The 16,950-nt window shown below is 38.8% G+C and overlaps 1 protein-coding gene across 2 annotated transcripts in view; it reads left to right on the top strand.

The window, feature by feature from the left end:
• The window catches only part of LOC142074827 (tyrosine-protein kinase Fer-like), a 285,525-nt gene that overhangs the window by 155,902 nt on the left and 112,673 nt on the right, over window positions 1-16,950 (top strand). For both annotated transcript variants that reach the window (XM_075135710.1, XM_075135709.1), the window contains 2 exons: window positions 5,127-5,330; window positions 9,506-9,628. In XM_075135710.1, coding sequence (XP_074991811.1) covers window positions 5,127-5,330; window positions 9,506-9,628 — 327 coding nt within the window. The remainder of the gene's footprint in view (window positions 1-5,126; window positions 5,331-9,505; window positions 9,629-16,950) is intronic.

Below are 16,950 nucleotides of genomic sequence, written 5' to 3' on the forward strand. Positions count from 1 at the left end.
CAGCCAATATATCAACATTGTGACCAATCAATATAACGAATGCTTATAACAATTTTGCCTTAACACACTTTGGTCAGATCTATCATTATCTCAACCCTTCGAGCCCCACGTTGGGCGCCAAAAAGGACTGTCGTGGTTTAACCTGGCAGGCAGCCAAATACCACGCAGCCGCTCACTCACTCCCCCCGCCCCCCCAGTGGGACGGGGAGAGAATCGGAAGGGTAAGAGTGAGAAAAACTCGTGGGTTGAGATAAAGACAGTTTAATAGAACAGAAAAAGGGAAAATAATAATAATAAATAATGATAGAATATACAAAATGAGTGATGCACAATGCAATTGCTCACCACCCGCGCTTACCGATAACCAAGTAGCGATCGGTACTTCCTGGATCACGCCTACCCTTCATATACTGAGTATGACGTCACATGGTATGGAATACCCCATTAGCCAGCTGGGCTGGCTGTCCTGATTATGTTCCCTCCCATCTCGTGTACCTAGCTCAGTCAGTAGGCACGGGAGCTGTCCTTGGACTAGGAGGGTACTTATCAACAACTGAAAACATCAGTGTGTTATCAACATTCTTCTCATACTAAATCCAAAACACAGCACTAGGAAGAAATTTAACTCTATCCCAGCCGAAACCGGGACACTGGACTAGCCAGCAAGTAGGAGGCGCTGGGTCTGGGCAGGGATTTCATGCAGGCAAGGGTCGGTGCTGGTATACCCAGGGGGACTTGCAAGTGTAGAGTGCCTGTGGGACGAGTGCATGAGTGCATGTGTCTGCTAACAAGCATCGAGCTGGACTAGCTGGCAAGTAGGAGACCTGTGGAGTGGGTAAGAGGGCCTAGGATCCAGGCAGTGATATTGGACAGACAGAGGGGCCATGCTGATAATTGGGGGATCCATGAATATGTGTGGGCTTGTGAATCTAGAGTGCCATGTGTATGCCTTCACTAGTGACCCTCTATCTCTACCAGCCGAAGATGAGGAAGGGAGCTTGGTTCCCTATACTTATGTTTTATGGTAGTCCTATATGTAGGTGCTGTTGAAGGCATGTCGCGGATGAGTGATTTAGATCGCTTAAAGAATCACCGTCAAAGGTATTAGCAAAAGTGGTTTTAATATGATGTTGTAAAAATGCGACTTAATAAAGTTCAATGGCAAGGTTCGCTCTATTAATTACTGCATGGAAGAAACATACAAAGGAAAATTGAGTTACACTCGAGTTGGAATGATTCACAGAGAGACCGGGGATGCCAAAGGATAAGGAGGACTCTCCCGTTGAGTCACGAGGTTCAGAGTGGACTCCCTTGCTTTCTAAACTCCTCCTCAGAGAGGAGTCTAGGTGCAGATAGGTCCAAACCTAGTCTCAGTCAACGGTTTATGTCTAAGGGATTATACATGCAAAATTTATGTAATGTTTCATTAGCATCAATTCAGCATGCAATCAAAGTTACCAAGACAAAATCAAAGTTACCATACTACAAGGTTATGCGCGATATCGGTCTCTTACCAAAGACCTGCCATTGGTAAAAGGTCTCTCTGCCTTGAGGAGCAACCTTGAGAGGTGTCCCAGCTCAAGGGGAGATCACTGCCATGCAGCCACGCTGCCTAGCAGGGAGAGCTCAAAGAAGGCTCGCTTAGGCTGTCATATTTATGGGATAAAGTGGTTGGCTCATAGTCAAATTACATGTGATGGAAAAGGTGTGCATGAGACTCATTGTACCCACAACTTTCTTTGTTCCTTGATAAATGAGTCTTGGAAAAGTCACCCGCTATTCATGTGTCAATCGCATGATCGGTGTTGCAAGGTCATATGTATTGATGCTCACCGTGCCACTCGGCTCCTTTGTGGGTTCTCAGAGAACAGATTGAAACTAGACGAGTTCATGGCCTGGCTACAGCTCAGGCCTTTACCTCTTCCAGAGCCTGTACCAAACCACCGCCAGTCTGGTCAAGGGGTTGAGCGCACTTGTCACAAGGCAGCGCCTTGTCTGTGGCAGTCTGTGTAACTGTCTGTGTCAGTGTCCTCTGTGTGTGTGTGTGTGTGTGTGTGTGTGTGTGTGTGTGTCTGGTATACATGCTCAGCTTTGCTACTGGTTGAACCTGCAAATGGGAAAGTAGCAGCTGCATCCCTCAGCCTGGGCAGAGACCCCGTGTCCCTGGGCTCACTGGACTGGGCTCCAGTGGCTGGGCAGGAGGAAGTCCTGGGATGGGGATGCTGGAGGAGGCGACTACTCCTAATATCCCTTAACAAAATAAATAAACTTTTGTCACCCGACACTAAGGGGACAGACAGATTCTATTTGGGATCCTTGGCAGAATGACGACACTATTACCGAGGTCAAGAGCAGGAGGTACTGGTCACACCTTTTATAACATTTTGAAAGATTATTTTTGTTTTAGGAATTTCTGAAAAAGAATAGCTTTGTGTCATTTAACTTTAACAATGGTAGACAGCTCCAGTCTGAGAAGTATTTAACTGTTGATGAAATTGAAAAATAGGACTACCTTCTTGGCTGAACAATATTCTGATCTTTTAGTACTTCATTATGCTAATAAATGCATTACGCTGGAGTACATCCCTTTCCTATCCTAAAAACTCTGACTGGGTACTTTTTGTTCAAGCTGTTATTATTTCTTACACAGTCCCACTTCTCTCAGAATCTGTAATAGAGCATACTCACTCTTTCTAGTGATGGGTCTATTGGTCTAAAAATATTCCTGATACAATAGACACCCAGAGCTCTAGATCCCAATGTTGATATCTGAGACTATGAGTCTCTGTCAGACTCTTAAATATATTCTCCAGTTTTCCATCAGGATCATGGACTAAATTAGCCCTTTTGAGATATAATTTAGAAAGAAAGCTAGGAACCCCCAGACTTAAAGGCATTTTTTAATACAAAATTACAGAATTGTTGAGGTTGGAAGGGACCTCTTGAGATCATCTAGTCCAACCCCCCTGCTCAGTAAGGGTCATCTAGAGCAGGTTGCTGAGGACCACGCCCAGTCGGGTTTTGAATATCTCCATAGATGGAGCTTCCACAACCTTTCTGGCAACCTGTTCTAGTATTTGACCACCCTCACAGTAAAAAAGTGTTTTCTTGTGTTCAGATGGAATTTCATGTGTTTTAATTTGTGCTCATTGCCTCTTGTCCTGTCAGTGGGCACTACTGAGAAGAGCTCTTCTTCATTCCCTCCCATCAGGTATTTATACACAGTGATAAGGTCCCTCCCGAGCCTTCTCTTCTCTAGGCTAAACTGTCGCAGCTCTCAGCCACTTCTCATATGAAAGATGCTCCAATCCTTAATCATCTTTGTGGCCCTTTGCTGGACTCTCTCCAGTATGTTCGTGTCTCTCTTGTACTTGGGAGCCCAGAACTGGACACAGGACTCCAGGTGTGGCCTTAACAGTGCTGGGTAGGATCACCTCCCTCTACCTGCTGGTAGCGCTCTTCCTAATCCAGGCCAGAAGGTTGTTGGCCACCTTTGCTGCAAGGGCACATTGCTGCCTTGTGTTCAACTTGGTGTCCACCAGGACCCTCTCCTTGCGGGGAAGGTCCTTCTCTGCAGAGCTGCTTTCCAGCCAGTCAGCCCCCAGCCTGTACTGGTGCCTGGGGTTATTCCTCCGCAGGTGCAGGACTTTGCACTTTCCATTGTTGAACTGCATGAGATTCTTCTCTGTCCATTTCTCCAGCCTGTCGAGGTCCCTCTGAATGGCATCATAACCATCTGGTGTATCAACCACTCCTCTCAGCTTTGCATTATTTACAAACTTGCTGAGGGTGCACTCTGTCCCAGGGTACAGGTCACTAATGAAGAGGTTAAACAGTATTGGCCTCAGTATCAATCCCTGGGGTACACCACTAGTGACTTGCCTCCAACTGCACTTTGTGCCACTGATCACAACCCTCTGAAGTCCTGTGTAGGCTTCCTTTCTGGGGTCTACTTGTTCCTTCTCTGAGAGTTTGAAGTTCTTCCTAGTGTTATTTTTGTTAGATATGTCATCTTAACCTGAACGACTCCTCAGGGAGACCTTAAATGTGCAGGTGGCCTCTAGTCTGCCCAGAGTTACATTGTTTCAAATTTTTCTCTTGCGTGCATCAGTGGAATGTTTCTGTTCTCTTTCCCAATCCTATATGGCAGAAATATCATACCATCCTTGATGATATGAAGAAGAAAAACCTTGTTTCATCTGGGTAGATCAGTAGCTGAGGTTCATTCAGAATTGTAGGTTTCATTTGTATCTGTTTGATAGGACTTTACTGAGGATTCAGTTTTCATTCTGTTATCTAAAATGCAGTTCAACAGGTTTTTCTGGGACATGTTCAGATATGTGTTCAACTTGATGCAATATGGAGTCTATTATTTTATTCAGAGATTTATCACTCTAGCAATGAGAATTTGTATGAGCTCTGGCATTAATGATTTTGAATGACATACAGCCTAAGTAAGGGCTTCTCAGTGTAGCCATAACAAATAAATCTGAAGTAGTCATCGAAAAAAATGTTTTTCTAAGTGTTTTCTTAAACAATGTAAGCTTGTTTAAAATTAATATGTGAAGTTATAGGTTAAAACTCATTGCCTTCCATTTATATTATAACCAATGAAAATAGTATCTTAGAATCTTTGTGCCTTCAGAAACTGTATGTAAGTTCATAAGCACAATATGCCCAAGTGCCTATTCTCTGTTATGGTGTAAATGCTAGGAAGAAAATGGCTCTTAATTATTAATTGATTTGGAATGGGATTTTTAAATTCTATGAAAATAATTCAGCCAATACAAATGCTTTTGAAAACTCAATTTCTTTCTTTCTTATGTTCTTATGTCGCAGAAATTTGTCTCTGGATAAAGACATGCTTAATTTTGAACTGTTGTTAATAGCATGTCAGAATGTGTGAGAAAGGGTGATAGCTTGGTCAGTATTTTTTTAAGTAATAGAAAAAAAGGTGATCAGTATACCTTTAGTGTAAATAAATAGCCTTAATTTTGTTTGTTAATAGAAATACACAATTTAGATACAGAAATAGAAATTATTGTAGTTTATCATGCTTTTCATGGAAAACTAAACTCTAAAAATGTACTGTTATAGTAACATTTTTCTTTGATATTTTTTCCAAGTTCTTTGATGTAATATCAACCACTGAGAAACCATTGGCAGAGCAAGACTGGTATCATGGTGCAATTCCAAGAATAGAAGCCCAGGAGCTGTTAAAACAGCAAGGAGACTTCTTGGTGCGAGAGAGCCACGGGAAACCTGGTGAATATGTCCTTTCTGTGTTTTCAGATGGACAACGGAGACACTTTATCATACAATATGCTGATGTACGTCTCTGATATAGTATTAAATATTTAATGTTAGGAAGTTAATTATTTCAGCTAAACAATTTAGCATTTACATTATTTACTATGACACATAGCTTTAGCCTTTATATGAAAATCTGAAAGCTGTTGGAAATATTTCCATCAGTGCTCAAATTGGAGGAAAAGGTAATTTTTGGGAATAAAAGAAAAATATGAAGTATGAGACTATTCTACATCTTTTATCCTATGTTGAAAAAAACAAGATATTTCTGTAAATGTTTTGAAATCCAGAACTTATTACTACTAATTTATGCATGTACATTTATTTATTTTTAAACCTATTTTCACAGTTGGTGCTTATTAGGCTACTTTTAATTCAGATTGTAAAGATTCCATTGAATCTTCCTGAAAAATGGAAACATTCACTTAGGAGAAAATATTCTGTGCTGTTTTGTATATAGCTGGGAATTGAAGTCCATGCTGCTTTGGAGATACATGTGTTCTTTCTAGCCTTGTGGATGTTGTTTTGTTCAGCAGAACACAAATGCTTGTGAATATTACATAGCATGTATGCTTCTTAGTGAAGACCAAAATTGATCCCCTTGTTTCTCTAACTTAGGAAAAACTGGTCATTTTAAACGACATTAATATTTATTCACTTTTACCCAATGTATTACTTTTTATTTCTAATGCATTTCTTGTTTTTATTTATATATGTATTTTTCTTTTTACCTTTCAGAATTTCAAACTCATTCAAAATAAGATAGTGCCCATAACATTACTAGAAATGCTTCTAGCTCTTTACTCTGTGAATATAGGTACAATATACCAGCAAATCAATCTCAGTTTTGATTCAGCAATACTGAAAAAACATACTTCAGTCTGATGCAATAAAATCTCCCAAACTTCAGTCAAACTATACAGACAAATGCATAAATTCGGTAGCATAACTATGTTTACACTATGTTTCCCAGTCTAAATCCCCAGCTGATGCAGCATACCTGGGGAAGTCAGTATTGTGTTGCTGCTGTTTTTTTTTTTAATGAGGGGTAGTGGTATTGTTCAAACTTCATAGAAGTTGGAAGGTTTTTATAGGATCAATATGGACACTGGTCTGTATGGGGTTTTTGTTAATTTTCACCGATAGCTTTCCTTTTAGGATTTAACAATTGACAAAAAGTCAGTGTTTATTTTATTTTATTTTTTTGACCTTAAAGTATTTTGATGTATCAGAGTGCTGAATGAGAAAATAAGAGTAATAAAACTACCTATACCTAGATACACAGAGTCTTATAAGATCCTTGGAGCTCTGATCCTTACTCAGCAGAATTAAATGCACGTTATGTGCTTAGTGTGGCTGAAAGCATTTTGTGTAAATCATTGTATGTGTCATACTCCAGTGGGGCTTCAAAAAATGTAGACTTTGAAGTCAGTTAAAATAGAGATATATTTTTTTTTATAAGTATTGCTTTGAGGCTACCCTGATCTGTAATCTGACACTTTTTAATATCCACTTTTCCAAGAAAAATTTACAGAACTGTAAATAAATTCCCATAATTTCACTACTTTCCCTTAGGTATTATATCAGAAATGTAAGATTGATACTGTTTAATATTGCACAATCCAAACATTATCAGGTCACTAGATCTCTCTGCTTGTACATTTAGTAATAGCACCTTATGTTCATCCACTCTTGGGATTAATTTGTGGGAGATTTTCTTGACAATCATGGAAGCTAAAACCTTTTTTTCTTAAAGGAATGCAAGACTCCTTATGCACTCTTATGGGTTGAATCGTCTGCATTTATTGTGAAAAAAAAGCTTTAATTTTTTTTTTAAAAAAAAGCTTATTAACCCTAAAAAGCATTTAATAAGTGGTGGAATTGTTATGGCCATATGACAAGAGTGACTGGATTCACGAACACCTTGGTAGGGAAGTTTGCTGAGAGTAAAGTGTAAGAATTTTTTTTCACATTGGTATAAATAGTGTTGAATCAGCTCCCTGTGACTGGTCAAATCACACTCTTGCATCACTGACAGGTTTGGTCTCCATTGGCCTTAAATTTCATAGAATAGAATCATAGAATCATAGAATCATTAAGGTTGGAAAAGACCTCTAAGATCATCGAGTCCAACCGTGAACCCAACACCACCATGCCCACTAAACCATGTCCCTAAGCGCCTCATCTACATGTCTTTTAAATACTTCCAGGGATGGTGACTCAACCACTTCCCTGGGCAGCCTGTTCCAAGGCCTGACCACTCTCTCAGTAAAGAAATTTTTCCTAATGTCCAATCTAAACCTCCCTTGGTGCAACTTGAGGCCATTTCCTCTCATCTTCTGAATCAAAGACTGCAGAGCAGAAGTACAACATATACCCATTTAAACAGTGGTCCTTTAATTGCATAAGTCTTCTTTCTAGTTTTGCAAATATTTTTAAGCGCTAATCCCAATAAAAGTATTTGCATGATAAATCAGTTCATCTTTCAGTTTTAAGCATCAAAATTCATTGCTGTCACTAAGGGCTACTCTGTTTTTCACTGTTCCTCTTTGAGGCTATGCTATTTTCAAACTGTTGTTCGTTAGTGATTTTAATCAGGATCCCATGTAAATACACAGAATAAAAGGTAAGTAAGCTTAAATGGCAGCAGATGAGCGCAAGGCTGGGTCTGGTATGAGGAAATGTTACACAGTACTGGTTATTGTGCTAAGCAGACTCTCGGGACATCAGTACCCTAACCATGCTAAGGTTTTTTGGATCATCAGAACAGAAATTTGAAGGAGGTTATTTGAAAGGAATGGAGACTAGTGTTACTGGGCAAGCAAAGCTGAGTCAGTATTCATTAGTGAATGACGTTAGGGGAATAAACCACAACAAGTATTTTAGACTATGAAAGCATGTTTACAATAGAGAACCAGTAATACGATAAAAATAAGTGACATGACCAAGCTCTCTTTATTAATAGTGATAAAACATTACAGGAAATGGATGTTTTTATTCCTAAAGAACAGAAACTTGGTATAATACATTCTGCAAAGAATTTAACTGTAGGTGTTAGAAAGAAAAAAAATCTGCATGGCAGTGGCAGAGGTTTTCATTGCCCAGTTTTGTAAATGAACCTGAATCACCACCTATGTTTTTTTTTTATTGTGGTCTTTGTTTATTGTTGCCAGTTCTGCTGGCTGGCTTACAGCAGTTCCTCTCTTGTGGGAAGAATCCTCTAACTGTAGATATTGAGACCTTACATAGACACGGTATTTATTTCTGCTTCCCAATCACTTAGCCGTAATGTAGAATTTAAGACGATGAAATAAAAACTAATTTACCATTCCCCCCCCTCAAGTGTAAGGGCAGGGATAAGCAATGAAGATATTCTTTTTTTTCCTTAGTACCTGAAAGTACCTTATAGCATTCTTTGCTAAGAAAATTTTACATGCTTCTAAGAAAATATTAAGAGATCCCACAGTTTTGTTGCCATTATGTTGAATTATGCATCTAAAATGATATAAACTGATAAAAAGGGTAGAAGGGGAAAAGAAAGGAATTTTGTCTTGTTCAACTTCTCTTTAAATTACATGCATGGCCTGCCTTTGTTTGTAGACTGTACTCCTGTATACTCTTCTGGTATACACTTCTTATTAAAGACCAATCATGGGTCCATGCTCTGTGCTAGGGATTTGTTAATTTTATCAAATGTTCTAAGTGCAGTAAGATCTGTGTGAGATAGTGTTACTTATCTCTTGTTTATTAGATTGTCAGATGTTTATTTTTTAGGTTTTTTTTTTTTAATTATTATTTTTAGTCTTTGGTACTCTGGAAGTTAGTATTGTTTCTTCCAGTTTATAATCTTTTTATTTCATTCTGTCACAGCTTAAGTATCCCAAACTGTCCCACCTCTTACATTAGAAGAGCTTCCTTTTTTAAAAAAATTAAGTTTAAATAGTTATTTTATTATGTTGCCTTAAATGAGTGATGCAGTAATTTTGCATTTATTAATTTATTATCTTCCTGATCATCATTCCATTTACTTCAGTAGAAGTGTTATTAAATTGATTAGGATAGAGATTTAATTCTGTAAAAGCAAACTTTTCTTTATTTTGTTACTAGTGATGAAAGCTTGGTAATGTTCTTTTGCAGTTTCTTCTTTGAAATTTTGCTTGTATAGAAACAATTATTTCCTTTTACCTTCATACAGAATCAGTATCGTTTTGAAGGAACTGGGTTTCCAACTATTCCTCAGCTCATAGACCATCATTACACAACAAAGCAAATTATTACAAAGAAATCAGGTGTTGTTCTGCTGAATCCTGTTGTTAAGGTAATGCATGCATTCCAAGAATTCTATTAAATTGAAAGTATTTTGGGGTTTGTATTATCATTTAACATATGTTCCTTGCGATGACAAGTGGTAATATTAAGTAGGTTGTAGAATATTTGTATATGCTATTAAATCAATAATTTGAGTACTGGAACTATCTCAGTTGCTGGCTTCTAGACAGAAGACTGCAGTTTTCTTTAGTGTTTATTTCAGCATGCAAATTCTTGGAAGATTTTTCGTTCTTGCTCACTGTTCTGTGAATCTCCATTCTTTTTCTGAATGTTTTCAGCCTTCTCTACTCTGCGCAATGCATTCCTCCAAAATAACATTCCATCCTGATTTATATAATAAATAATTGCCATCCTGAAAGAATGGCATTCAGAGTCTCCCAAAACATCCTTGGACTTCTTTTTTTTTCTGAAAACTGAAACTATTAGTTCATTGTCTGTAACATTGTAATGAAGAAGTTGTCTGAATAAAAATGGTTTTCTTTAAGTGGTAAAATTCTCAAATCACAGTTTCATCCCTATTTTATATCTCAAATATAAGGTACTGATATAGACATGGAAACAGGTACTATCCCGCCAGCATCATTGCAAATTTGAAATAAAACTTTTGAATCTGTAAGCCATTTCAGAATGTCTTTCAGAATAGAAACAAAAAGGGATATTAAAATATATCACCATTTAGAAAGCTTAACAGTCTCCTTGCATTCTTCCAGTAGTTTTGTGGTTAGTATTTACTTGGTTGATATTTCATTCATAAACCAACTCTTTTCAACTTAATCTTTCCATTTTAACTATGAGTTAGCCATTTGTTCTTAATGTAAAAAAATTGACTGGTTTCAAGCACACTTAAGGCACCTTCTACATTCTACAAAATTTTAGAAAGCATAACAAATTATAATTCAGAGTTAGTTTCCTTCTCAAAAATCCTAGTTCTTTTCCTCTAATAATCCTAAGAAATTAAAGCATATTTCTGTTCTTCTCAAAATTAATGTTTTTAATGCTTACCTGTGCTTGCTTTAATAATAATAATAAAAAAAAAAACAGCAAGAGTTAGCTTTTAAACTGAAAGCTTTTTTTTCTTCATAGCTTTTAACATCTATATACCTATTCTCTATATTGCATATATGTTCAACATGTTTTATGGACACTTGCTAGCTTTGGTAAATGTATATGGACAATTCTCATCAGATCTCTATTATATATAATTTTTAATTTTAAAGAATGGGGCTTTGCAAATACTCATTTTTGGTTAATGTCTTGCTGATTACAAAATTGATATTTTATTTATTGAACATAAAATATTGTTTTAAATTCATTATTGAATATATGGGAAAGCTTAGGATTTTATCTTTGATGTTGTCATGGTTTAACCCCAGCCGGCAACTAAGCACCACACAGCCACTCGCTCACTCCCCCCACAGTGGGATGGGGGAGAGAATCCAAAGAGTAAAAATGAGAAAACTCGTGGGTTGAGATAAAGACAGTAAAGCAAAAGCTGTGCACGCAAGCAAAGCAAAACAAGGAATTCATTCACTACTTCCCATCAGCAGGCAGGTGTTCAGCCACCTCCAGGAAAGCAGGGCTCCATCACACGTAATGGTTATTTGGGAAGACAAACGCCATAACTCCAAATGTCCCCCCCTTCCTTATTCTTCCCCCAGCTTTATATGCTGAGCATGACGTCATATGGTATGGAATATCCCTTTGGTCGGTTGGGGTCAGCTGTCCCAGCTGTGTCCCCTCCCAACTTCTTGTGTACTACCAGCCTAATCGCTGGTGGGGTGGTGTGAGAAGCAGAAAAGGCCTTGACTCTGTGTAAGCACTGCTCACAATAACTAAAACACCCTGTATTATCAACTCTGTTTTCAGCACAAATCCAAAACATAGCCCCATACTAGCTACTATGAAGAAAATTAACTCTATCCCAGCCAAAACCAGCACAGATGTGCAAATAATTATATTTTGATATAAACTGTTTAAGCTAAAGATAAAAGGCTGTCAAACCAAAAATGAAATCTTTTTATGTCTGTTTGCAAATTCCTTTTGTAATACCATGTTTATTTTAAAAATTTAATGCTTTGTCTGTTTCCTGGCTTTTTTTCTGGCTTTGTATAATATACATATTACTGCAGAGTTTAAGCAGTTTTCAATGTATAAAAGCCAGTGAGAACAGCCCTATTTTAACAAATGTAAAATGATAATGTGGTATGTTACTACATGCTAAATGATAACAGAATTTATTCTTAGTTATTCTCTGTTTGTTAAACGGGCCTGGAAACCATAATTTCTTCGTTCTTTGTTGTTTACTTGGAATGCAAGGAACTTTCATATTAACATTTTGTTTCATTTTGGTAACATTTTTTTTTTATAAAGTTAGGTTTTATTTATACATAGTTTTATGTAACTATGTATAGTCAAAGAATTTTTCTAGTACATACGCTGTTGGTAAAATATGGTCCCAGATTAGTTTCTTGATCATTTCTGCATTACTTTACTTGAGCTCATGTCCTTTGAGGTGTAAATGCACATATGAATAGTTTAAAATCGCCTGGTGATAACCAATCCTTATATGACATAGAAACTGTACAGACACGTATCATTTTGTGTGGCGGGTCTTTTCATGTCTTGAATCCATACCACTACAAATGCATCCATCATATCATAACCTCCTTACAAAACAGATTGAGGGTCATTTCTAAAACAGATTTTTTTTCCCTCTTCTACTGTCACTGGGTACAAAATCAGTTTTATGTTTTTCTATTTTCAGAGGGAAAAAGAAATAGGCCCACTCCCCTTCTGGACTTGTTGATTTGAGTTAGTTTCAGTATTAACTTAAACTAGAGCAAATTTTACTACTGAGGATGATGCTAGTCTTCTGTCTTATAACCAGGTGGTAATTGCTTGCAGTTGTAGTGATGAAGCATTTTCATTACTCAGGTTTTCCCAAGTGCTGCAAATAATCATCATCCATCCATAAAATCCCATCACACAGGTTCTATATTTGGTGATATGACTTCCTTTGTGGTGATGTGCTTCAGTGATAATAGTCAAGAGTAATTCCTTTAGGGTTCATGAATTTTTCATCAGGTTACATGAAGTAACAGAAAGGATGTCTATGATAATATTGATGGTTAGTGCTAAAAAGAATACTGAGTGCTAGGAAACTTTTTGGGTTTAGTATATGTGTATCACATAAATTGTATGTTTGCTTTAAAAAAATTAAGAAGTATGATCTTGAGTGTCTAATAGCTACTTATATCATGTGTAAACTAAAACCAATGTATAACGCACTTTAAATGCTTCATGACCAGCAGTTTGAACCAAATAAGAAATTGAAAAGTGTTAGCTAAATTTTTTTAATTGTTTTAGAGCAGTTTTTAAATTGTTTTAACTATCTTAGATCTTTGCAACAACTTTTTTTCTGACTTATGTTTTTATGATGTTTTTTTGTTCTCTCATCTGATCACAATGAGTTGTTGAAAAAATGTACTTCAGAATTAAGAAAAAAGTGTGTTGTGAGCTTTTCTTTTTAATTTTCAGCCTTAATGAGTTTTGCAAGTTAAAAGTTATTGTATCTGATCATAAGAGAAATTATTTATTAGTAACTGGGGTTCTTCTCAGTGTGCTATCCATATTTGTGTTCCATCGTATCTGCACAAGTTCATCAAATGGCTGAACTGGTTTTGCTTTTTTGTTCTAGCCTTCTGTACGTAGTGTGTGTGCATCTGACCCTCCCCATGTTCTTTGCTCAAGGTGTAGTGGGCTCGTATGCTTTCTGTTCTTTAATGTTCTTTCCCAACCTTTGTCTACTGGAGTCTCCAACAGAGGAGAAAGGAAGCTGGAAGTAATGTACGTATAAGGATGGGAGAGTCCCAAAAAATCTACCAGTAAATGTGGTTATTTGTATAGTGCTTATTTGTATACCCATCGCACTGTAAATAATTTCAAAGTGAACAGTTCAGTCAGAAATAGCTCTTGGATTCCTAAATAAATAGCCACTATTGATCAAACAAAACAAGTTCTTTCATAAATATCTACAGTAGCATAGCATTTGTTACAGATGTGTGTGGATCTCCAGGAGCTATCTTGCAGTTACCAAAACTACGATTCCTCTTTAAGGATTTCTTCCACTCTAATGCAGTTAACTTTCTTGGCAGTTCATCACTGAGATATATTCTTCTACAAGATCAATCCACAAAATAATTAAACTTCTTTGGTGAAGTCCACTGTCTTCTGACACTTCAGCTGTGGAGGAGCAAAAGATAAGCTCAGAAGCAGCTGCAAACTTACAAGGACAGGGCTATTTTCTTGCATCAAATATATGTATCAAATGTAAGTAGTAGTGCCTGAATTCTCAAGAAGCTGAATCTGAGAGAAGTATTTAAATGTTGATTAAGAAGTAATTCAGTGACCACATGTGGTGGGTTGACCTTGGCTGGCTACCAGGTGCCCAGCAAGTCGCTCTCTCACTCCCACTCCTCAGCAGGACAGGGGGAGAAAATAAGATGAAAAACTTGTGGGTCAAGATAAAGACAGTTTAATGAAAGCAAGCAAAGGCAGCGCGTGGAAGCAAAGCAAAGCAAAAAGAAGATTTATTCTCTACTTCCCATGAGCAGGCAATGTCCAGCCACTTCCTGGGAAGTGTAGTATCGGTTGTTTCAGAAAACAAATACCTTAATAACGAATGCCCCCCCTCCTCCTCATCCTTTCTCTTAGATTTTATAGCTGAGCATGACATCATATTGTATGGAATATTGCTTTGGTCAGTTTGGGTCAGCTGTCCTGGCTATGTCCCCTCCCACCCCGGCCTACTGGCCTCTGGGGTCAGGGGCAGTTGGAGAGACAGCCTTGATACTGTGGGAGCACTGCTCAGCAGTAGCCAAAACCCTGCTATGCCCCTGTCCCTTAACATATAGATAGATATTATTTTCCCATTCCATGGGCTTCTGCCACTCCCCTGCAAAATATCTGTAAGAACAGGCTATGACTTGGGCCCCATCTGTCAAGGTGGTTGCTCAGGACAGGAGAAGCAGAGTGTTCGATTGTCAGGCACCAACACCAGCTTGGTTTGGATCATCGCTGAACTCACCCGGTTCCTTGTGAGGATCATTCTCTGTCAGTTCAGGTAGTTCCTGCTACATTACTTCCTACAACATACAACTCGCATCACAGATTATTTTTCCCTGTCGTGGTTTAATCTGGCAGGCAGCCAAATACCACGCAGCCGCTCACTCACTCCCCCCACCCCCCCAGTGGGACGGGGAGAGAATCGGAAGGGTAAGAGTGAGAAAAACTCGTGGGTTGAGATAAAGACAGTTTAATAGAACAGAAAAAGGGAAAATAATAATAATAAATAATGATAGAATATACAAAATGAGTGATGCACAATGCAATTGTTCACCACCCGCGCTGACCGATAACCAAGTAGCGATCGCTACTTCCTGGATCACGCCTACCGTTCATATACTGAGCATGACGTCATATGGTATGGATACCCCATTAGCCAGCTGGGCTGGCTGTCCTGATTATGTTCCCTCCCATCTCGTGTACCTAGCTCAGTCAGTAGGCATGGGAGCTGTCCTTGGACTAGGAGGGCACTTAGCAACAAATGAAAACATCAGTGTGTTATCAACATTCTTCTCATACTAAATCCAAAACACAGCCCTAGGAAGAAATTTAACCCTATCCCAGCCGAAACCGGGACAGTATCCACCCCTTATTCCATACCATTTACGTTATGCTTAGGTCTCACATTTTTCGATATATTTCAATTAATCACCACTATCTTTTTTTATATATACAAATATATATATGCACACACAGATATCATTCCCTTAGTCTATGGACTATCTCTTTAAAATGTCCATTGAGTTCATTTAGTCCACAACTTTGGGCTCCATCTGTCAGAACAGTCTTTCAGGGCAAGAGAGATGGTGTGTGGTGTTGGGCTGTTGCATCCTGAAGCGAGTTCTCATTTCAGTATTGCTGCGCTCATCCGGTTCTATCATCGTTGCACTTTGCTCGGATTCATCAGAGTTCATTCTTCATTAATCTGGGTGATTCTTACTGCAATACCATTGATAGCAACCATAGAAATAATGATATACAATATCATATAACAATTAACATCATACGATTCAGTTCATTGGCTATTTTCACCCAAAATCAAATCCCCTTGAGGTACACACCGGACTTCCCCATCCTTATGCATTACCCACCAAGTGCACCCAGGTCCCTGAGCAAAAGCAATCCCACGGATGGGTTTTCCCTTGCCAGAGGCAGGAGTAACCCAGACTGTCTTCCCCAGCATATTTCTTATGTGCACAACAGGGACTTTATCTCCATCTACAGTACGTAAGAGTCTTGACTGGGCAGGGCCAGCTCGATTGAAAGATCCCCTGGTGTTGACTAACCAGGTGGCTTTTGCTAAATGTGTATCCCAATGCTTGAATGTCCCATCACCCATTGCTCTCAGTGTTGTCTTTAGCAGCCCGTTGTATCGTTCGATTTTCCCAGAGACTGGTGCATGGTAGGGGATGTGATAGACCCACTCAATGCCATGCTCTTTGGCCCAGGTGTCTATGAGGGTGTTTCAGAAATGAGTCCCGTGGTCTGACTCAATTCTTTCTGGGGTGCCATGTCGCCATAGGACTTGCTTTTCAAGGCCCAGGATGGTGTTCCGGGCAGTGGCATGAGGCACAGGGTATGTTTCCAGCCATCCGGTGGTTGCTTCCACCATGGTGAGCACATAGCGCTTGCCTTGGGTGGTTTGTGGGAGTGTGATATAATCAATCTGCCAGGCCTCCCCATATTTATATTTCAACCATCATCCTCCATACCAAAGGGGCTTTACTCGCTTGGCTTGTTTGATTGCAGCGCACGTTTCACATTCATGGATAACCTGTGCAATAGCGTCCATGGTTAAGTCCACCCCTCGATCATGAGCCCATCTATATGTTGCATCTCTTCCTTGATGGCCTGAGGCATCATGGGCCCACCGAGCTATAAATACTTCACCCTTATGTTGCCAGTCCAGATCCACCTGAGCCACTTCAATCTTAGCAGCCTGGTCCACCTGCTGGTTGTTTTGATGTTCTTCAGTGGCCCGACTCTTGGGTACGTGAGCATCTACGTGACGTACTTTTACAGTCAGGTTCTCTACCTGGGCAGCAATATCTTGCCACAATGCGGCAGCCCAGATGGGTTTACCTCTGCGCTGCCAGTTGTTCTGCTTCCATTGCTGCAACCACCCCCACAGGGCATTTGCCACCATCCATGAGTCAGTATAGAGATAAAGTCCTGGCCATTTTTCTC

The sequence above is a fragment of the Calonectris borealis genome, chromosome W, assembly GCF_964195595.1.
Source record: "Calonectris borealis chromosome W, bCalBor7.hap1.2, whole genome shotgun sequence".
NCBI lineage: Eukaryota > Metazoa > Chordata > Aves > Procellariiformes > Procellariidae > Calonectris > Calonectris borealis.